Raw genomic sequence first — 8304 nt, 5'->3', positions numbered from 1 at the left:
TCCCTACATTTCTGCTATTTCTTCCTCCTTCCCAACTGCACTTTCTTTTCCTTTTGCAAGTATCAATCTACCATCCTTCACTAGCAGTCATTTCCTCTAATGACTTGTGTGCGGCCCATGCCTCCAGCCAGTACAGCACACCCTGCTCACTTTCTTAAGGGTACCTTCTTCCATCTGCCATTCAGCCCAAAGAAGAGAGAGTGGTTAATCTAGAAGAGTATATCGTAAAATGCAGAGCATCCATCTAGATATTCCTGAAAGCCCTGTGACATTCCCATTGAACTGAGATTAGTGTAGAGGTCAAACCTGTTGGACCTCTGCTCTACCTTTGAAAAGTAGAAGTAGTGAATGGAGGCCCTGACAAATAGAATAGACTTAATTCCTGCTTTTGAATCCAGAAAGTCTTTCTGGATTTATTTTTAATTGGATTAAATAAAAAGAGAAAAAAGGAAAGAAAGAAAAATACCATAGAAGATAACACAGGGTCTGGTAGTTCGGATTCAAGTCTTCAATGTATGAACCCTACAGAGAAAGCACAGCATGCCCTCCAAGGGGTGGACAGTGCTCAAGAGATAGCAAAGCCCCTTGTGTAGGAGTGATAGTCTTGTAGGGAGGTTTCCTTGTTTGTAAAATCCTAGAGAACACAGTCTGGCTTACTGTTTGGTACCTGAGCATAAGCGGCTAGTGCTGGAGTGGAAATTAGTGGTGGAAAGGTAATTGGGAAAAGTGCTTATACTTGGCAGAGCAAGTAAATATTTTCCAACTCCCTTCATTTCAGATGTTCAAACTGCTGGCTAAAGCATATGCAGATGCACATCCAATCATCTCAGATAAATCAGAAATTCGCTGTGGTGGAAGTTTTGGGAAACGAGGAGGCATTATAAATGGTGCGGAGTGGTACAGCTTTCCTGGAGGTAAGCTTCTACCAATCTGTAAAGTGAAGTGAAACTTAAGTAAGAACCTTATTAAACATAAATTAAAACTTGATCCAAAGCCCCTACTGAATTTAGGATCTCCAGATGATTAAACCTTTACATTTAATAGATAGGGAATTGGGGTGCCTAACTTGACTGTGTGGATTCTATGCCTGGAGCTAAGCATCTAAATTTTAAAGGCTCAGCATTGCTATATCTCAGTCCCTTTTTGGACCCAGGCCTGAATGCTCAAGTCACTCCTGAAAATGGGGAAAAAAGTACCTGAGACTTAATGTATTTACTCAATTAGAAGAGAAGTTTTCCTCCCACATTTAACATGAAGGAAAAAAAGCCTCTCGCCTTACAACTGAGTACAAGGCAGTGGAGGGGCAGGCAACTGCTGCAGCTCCAGCCCCAACTCGGAGTTAGGGTTGGAGCCAGAACTGGAGCTGAAGCCTCTGCATGCCCCAGCACTCCTCCCCTGCAGCCCTCAGTCACACCCCCATGCCATTTCTCCTTCTCTCTCCCCATCTTCCACACTCCTCCTTACACTAGCAGGGTTTGTCCTCACTGCAGTCTGGAGCATGGAAAACATGCTCCAACCTGGCCCATAGCAGCAGCGTCGGCTCCATGCCACTGCTACAGGGCCAGGCTGGAGTCATGCTCCGTGCCTCATGATGCATCAGGAACAGAGCCTGCTGGTGTGGAGCAAAGGTAAGTGGGGGGGATGGAGGGGCAGGTGGGGGGAAGACATCGAGGTGGGGAGATAGGGAGAAGAGGGGTGGGGATCTGAGACTGTGGGGGCAGAAGCAATGTGGAGCGGGAGGAGAGGAGAAACATGGGGAGGTGGAACTGGGGCAGCCGGAAGCCATAGCGGGCAGGCACAATGTAGTGTAAGTGGTGGGGAACAGGCAACAGGGGATAAGATGCCTGCTTTTCACTGCCTGTCCCCCTACTGCCTCCCCCACTGTGTGACCCGTACCGCCTATCCCATTACTGTGACCTTTATCACCTCTCCCCCCACTGCCAGCAGTAGTGGGGTAGTGATGAATTGAAAATGATCCTCCAATGATTAGATTCTGTACATGGACAATTTTAATAAATTTATAATTTTTCCATGTGTTCAACCTAAGTACTGGGGGGTCATCTTACAGTTAGGGTCGTTTTGTATTTGGGCAAATATGGTGAGTACTTTTTAAAATTTTACCCATTATCTGTGAGAGGCAAGAATTCTTGTGAGTGTCATCTTTTATATGCCTGCCTGTGCCAACCATACAGTTAAATCAGACTTAACTGTATGGTTGGCATAGACATAGGCAAGCTTTTGGGTGTCATAGTGCCCTTCTTCCAAATGTGAAATAGATTGTTTGCAATAATTTTGCTTCTCTTCTTATGACTTTAGGTATGGCGGATTTTAACTATCTTCATACAAACTGTTTTGAAATTACCGTGGAGGTGGGATGTGAAAAATTTCCTTTGGAGGAAGAACTATATTCAATCTGGCATGAAAACAGAGAGTCCCTTCTGAATTTTATTGAAATGGTAGGGTTCTACTTTTACAAACATTGCTTCTTTGCTCAAGGGTCTCCTTTTCCATTCTTCATTGGTATTTCTTTGTTGTTATTTCCCAGTTAGGGAATTTTATGAGAATATTTGACTAACTCCACTGGTCACTATGCCATACTTCACCTGTCTGGGACTATGAATAATACTCTTTCTTTATCCCACAGGAGGGATTAAGGGTTAAGGATTTTTTTGTGAAGCATTCAAATATAGAAGGGAACCAAGAACATGTCTATAAACAATTTGGATCCTCAGATTGTTATAAATTAGATTCTCAAAACTAGAGGAAGAACTATCAATTCAAGAAAATGCACTTCAACCTTTCTGTCAAACCAGTTTAAATTTGTCCAAATTTCAAGTAACTTGTCATTTTTATGTGGTTCTCCAATTCTGTGGTTTTGGTTATGCTACAACAAATCTTTTTAAGAGTTCCAGGTGGAATTAGAAAGTACCAAGACTCTTATTAGACACCAGTGACCAGAACCTACCTACTTACTAGGTGTCTAAGTGGTATTCACATATCCTAGGGTAAGCTGACACCATGTCACCAATGTGCCTTGCTTCTAAGCATGATCTACTAACCCATTTCTGACTGTATACTCCAGGATTTCACATTTGGAAGTACACCAGTGAGGCCAATTCAGCATATCCCTCTTTGGCTGTCCTCCTGACTTTTGCCCCAGATAATCTGGGGATGACCTATTTCTGGATTGAGTTCATGGTAATGCTGTGCCTGGAGAAAGTCCAGCTGAGACATGCTGCTACTTCAGTGTATGTGTACTCCATGACCTAAATCCTATGACACCCTTTTGTTACATAGATGCTGGTAAGGTCCTGATGTACACAACCAGAATTAGAAAGACATTCTACATTGTCTGTGCAGACATGTAGCTTTCCTACACTTTCAATACATGTGTGCTCCCCTAGAGAGGAATTCTAGGATAGTTCATTCATTCCTTTCAGCGTGTGGCACTTTGACACATTCAGGAAGCACATGGCCCTCTATTCATTCAATGGGGATTTTTAACTTGTGCTAAGACTTTCCAGCTGGAATCTCATTTCTTTCTGATGGTGTAAAAGTCTTGGCATGGCTTTCTTAGTCCTGATGGCCAGATGTCTGTGCTGGCAGCATAAAGATCTTCTTCCTTTATAAATACCTTAGTGGTCCATAACACAAGAAACTCCAAGCAGTCAAAGGATTTGAACCAATGCCTTGCATGTCCCAGCAGAGTGCCCTAATCCCCAAGTTATACAGGAAAAATGGTCATGGATACCTTTGACACTTGTGTTCCCTTGAAGGTAATCCACTGGGAAGCTAAGAGGAAAGAGTTGTGAGGCCAATAGGAAAGCAAGCATGGGAGCCTAGGGAAGAGGCTTTACCCTAGAAGGGAGGGTATCCTGGGTTCTGGCTCCTGCTCCCAATGCTATTCATGTATTTTACATAGTGGGTCTCTCTTTAATACCAATGCATCAGAGACAGGACACTTTAAATCATGGCACTATTCTGGGCTACCTTGTTACAGCTGGGGCCAGGATCTAGGCCAATGGAATCCCATCAATGCAAATCCCATCAAAGTGGCAGGGCACTCGGGCATACAACGCATGAACCAAACTGGAAACAAATGAGTCACCAAACAGATGAATTGCCCATGCCATCAGTGAGTCACCAGGCTTCCATTATTCTCCTGCTCCATGAGCTGATGTGTGATGAGAGATGTCACAAGTAAAATGTGGTTTCAGGAAAGATTTGACAGTGGAGTCAGTTAGTGCCCCACAAGGCAGAGTGGTCTACTGACAGACAGCTGGAGAATGCTGAGTATTAGACATGTGGGCTTTCTTATTTTTCTAAGGGGAGGCCTGAGACTTTAAGATTTGCTGCTAATGATACATCAGGCTTTTTCATTTCCTTTCACCAAACACAGGCACAGGCATACACAGGGGTGTGTTAGCTAGGGATTCAGAGGAGGCCTCTCCTACATGAAGAAGTACTGTCATGAGAACTATTGCTAAGTGGCTTTCAAAATACTACAGTCTTGGCATGAATTACAGTCCCACTGGGAAGGCATTTCAAGTAGGTGGAGCATAATGGGAGCCTGATCTCTATACCAATGTTGCTTGTTCAGTGCTCCCAAAGAGCGCAGATAGAAATGACATTTGTCATACGATCGGTCCCTTGAAAGTACTCTAAAGCCGTGCCCAAATGGAAGAGCACAGCTTCAGGGCACACCAATAATGCAACAAATCAACTCTCCAAAGTGGAGCACCTTCATTAACTTCTTTTTTTCCTGCAGCACAGCCTGGGCGCATCTGGTCTCTGGATGGGATGGGGAGAAGGCAGGGAAGGGAGGTCCACTCTGGGGTTTCCTCAGTCCCACTGTAGTGGGGAGGTATGTGGATTGGAGCTCCTCATCTCGGGGGGGAACTCTACCCATCCCCCACTCCAGTGGGGCTGAAAGAACTCCAGAATGGACCTCTCTCCCCTGCCTTCTCCTCTTTCCCATCTAGAGGTGCACCAATACGTCGGTTTGAAATCAGATCAGCAATGATATAAAGACATTTTTCTGTATCAGAAATAGGCCCATTGCCACCTATAATTTGTCTGATAAATGCCCGTGTGTGTGCACAGCTGCAGAATAGCACATAGGTAGTGAGCAGTAGAGTCAGCAGCATGGAGAGCTGCGTGTAGCAGGTAAGTCTAGTGTGGTGGGAGGTGAGAAGAAGGGGAAGAGGAAGGGGGAAGGGGTGTGGGGAGGCAGATCAAGGCCCCCATGGTGAGGGTGGGGGTGGGGTTGGGGCTTGGGCTGGGGCTGCCAAGCCAGGGCCGGGGTGGCCATAAGATGGGGGTGTGGCTCGTTGAGGGGGGCACGCAGATAGGGACTGCACATGGTTCATCCGGTGCTCATCTGGAAGCTCCTGCCACTGCTTCTGCTGCTCATCCAGGAGGGCACGGGGGGGAGGGAGCAGGGAAGTGAGGCATGTGCCCCCTGATCTATGCAAGGCAGGGTGGGATGAGGCAAGGCTCTTCCTGGCTGGGCAGATGTGGAGGCACACCCATCCCCCCATCCTGGATGAGTGGCAGGAGCAGTGGTGGGAGCCATTACACGAGCATTGGATGAGCCACACACAGCAGTGAGAGCTGCCCTCCCCATCTCTTACTGTGCCGCCCGGATGAGCCACGTCCCATGTCTGCCCTGGTCCCAGCCCCGGCCCTGGCCCTGGCCCCAGCCCACAGCTGCAGCCTGCCCCTACACAGATTTGGGAGGCACACACCTCTTACCCTCACCCCCCAGATGAGCCACTTGTGGCTCTGTCCTGCGCCCCTCCCCAACCTGGCTGGTCAGTGCCTGCCCCTGCTCCAGCCCCAACCCCATTCCCTCCCTTACCACAGGGGCCTTGATCTGTGCCCCCAAACCTCTTCCACTACACCAGACTTATCAGGCTGGTGCAGCTCTTCAAGCTGAAGAGCTGCGTATTGGAAATCAGATCGGTATCAGCCAATATGCCTCCTTAAAAATCAGCTATCAGTATTGGCCCCCAAAATCTCTATTGGTGCATCCCTACTCCCATCCACAGACAGCAGCAGAGCTGCAATGGGGTGGGAGGTAGAGCTAGAGGGAGAGGCTGCACAGACACAGCCTTTTGCCCTGGATTGGCTCCAAATTGGAACTGATCCTTCACCCTCCTGATCCAATAGCTAATGTCTGTTGGGTCGACAGGATAGGTTTAACTCAGCAGTTCCCAACCCTGGGTCATGACTCAAATGAAGGTCATGGGGGCAGTGCCAGCAGTGCTGCACAGAAAAGACAGGCTGCACTACATGCTGGGAGCTCCCCCACCCCCGCCTCCGGGCCGCTGCTGCCACTGCTACACTCCACTCCCAGCAGCAGGGCATGGAAAAAAAAGGTTGGAAACCACTGGTGTAACTCATGGCAGTTTCTATGAATCACTCCAAGTCCTGGGAGCTGCATTTCTGTCTATGCCCAAAGACTCTTATGCAATGCAAACAGCATTGGAAGTAAGGGCTTATTTACAAGCCTCCCGGGCAAAGGCAGCATCTACCGCCCCTAAGTCATAGTTAGGCTCTCTTGCCTGTTCTTCTTCCATCTCTAAGATGCTTTTCCTTTTGGCTGCTAGTGGTCCAGTCTTAAGAGAAAGGTGCTCTTGGCTCTGCATAGCTTGGTAATTCTGCCGTGATGCATTCAAATTATTTTAGGGAGAGATGAGTTTAGAACCTCAGTTCCTGGCCAAAAGGGGGGACAGAAACACTCAGTCTTTAGTCAACTACAGTTTCAGGGATTTATACTACACTTCTGTGCCTTCATAGAAGAACTGAATCTCATGCAGCATAAGTAGACTTAGAAACTTAGGGTGTTTATACATGTGATCCAGGAGTGTGTGTGTGGGGGGGGGTGGGGAGGGAGGGCACTTCGAGAGCCACTTTAATTAAAGCGCCCAGAGTGTATCATAGTCTTGTATCATAGTCCCTGTGCTTCAAAAAGGGGTGCTTTATCTAAAGCTCATCAAACAAGACACTGGAGGCTCCCAGAGCACAGTAATTACCACACGCAGCAGGTTTGGTTAATCAAGTCTGCTCCAACGCACTGTAATTAGAGTGCCAGAGCAGCCTCCCTAATTGTGTATAGACACCCTTAGACACTGCAGGAACAGCACTGAATCACTTCCAGGCATGTGTAGGAGGCACAGACTTTGTTGTGTAGGGCAGGACTGTTGTCATATAAGAGCTTGAATCATGTACACATGACTCAGGACATTACATGAGGTGATATAGAATGCTGTTGGGTGATTTAGATACTTAGCACCTGTTCACCAGGGCACCTGAGGGGAAAACCAGGAGTAATGGCCACAAACTCCTGGAAGATCAATTCAGGCTCAACATTAGGGAAAACTTCTTCACAGTTAGGGTGTCCAGACTGTGGAATAAGCTCCCTCCAGAGGTGGTGCAATCACCTACCCTGGAAATCTTCAAGAGGAGACTAGATGGTCATCTTGCTGGGGTCACCTGACCCCCAGTTATCTTCCCTGCTTGGTGCAGGGGGCTGGCCCCGATGATCTTCCGAGGTCCTTTCTGGCCTGACAGTCTATGAATCTATGAATCTTAGAAACTGTGTAAGTGTCATTTGTTCATCTCAGCAGGGAAACAGAATTCTACCCTATGAGCCAGATTCTTTTCTGCTTATTACATTGACTTAGACATGTAAGTACAATTCTATTCGACACTGCTCATGCCCCTTAAAAAACTGAGAATATAAAAGATGTGTGGGTCTTCCTCCTCACTGCTTCTTGGGGCTCAAGCTTAACGATAAAATGATGGGCTGCGTCCACATGGGTGTGGACATTTGTTTCCCTGGGGACAACTACCAGCAGCATACCTTGTTGTCCCCAGGGAATGCCTATGCCATGAACCCTCTGGTGCACAACAGGTCACCCCAGGTGGGGTAGGGGAGGCTGGGGCCAGCACTGGGCTGTCCCCAGCAGCCTTAACTGGGGTTCTGGGGGGCTCCTGGGACTGCAGAAGTGGCAATCCTGCCACTCAGATCTGGCTGGGAGCCAGAGTCTGGATATCCAGAGGTCAAAAAACGAACGGCTGAATGTGCAGCATGTGGCACCACTGATGTGTCTGCGGCACCATGTACCACATGGCTGCACTCATCTGGAAGTAGCCATGGTATATTTCCAAAACAGATCTTTAAGGGTTTTTCAAATACTTGAATAGGGTAGAATAGAACTGATTCATAGATTCATAGATGTTAGGGTCAGAAGGGACCTCAATAGATCATCGAGTCCGACCCCCTGCATAGGCAGGAAA

General features: G+C 47.4%; 1 protein-coding gene across 1 annotated transcript in view; it reads left to right on the top strand.

Annotated features, from left to right (window-relative positions):
- Positions 1-8304, top strand: part of CPZ (carboxypeptidase Z) — a 68473-nt gene that overhangs the window by 46529 nt on the left and 13640 nt on the right. The window contains exons 8-9 of the mRNA XM_006017010.2: positions 779-914; positions 2317-2456. Coding sequence (XP_006017072.1) covers positions 779-914; positions 2317-2456 — 276 coding nt within the window. The remainder of the gene's footprint in view (positions 1-778; positions 915-2316; positions 2457-8304) is intronic.

Source organism: Alligator sinensis, unplaced genomic scaffold (assembly GCF_000455745.1).
Source record: "Alligator sinensis unplaced genomic scaffold, ASM45574v1 scaffold421_1, whole genome shotgun sequence".
In the NCBI taxonomy this organism is placed as follows: Eukaryota; Metazoa; Chordata; order Crocodylia; family Alligatoridae; genus Alligator; species Alligator sinensis.
The sequence above is the reverse complement of the archived record's forward strand: the minus strand, read 5'-3'. Positions and strand labels throughout refer to the sequence as shown.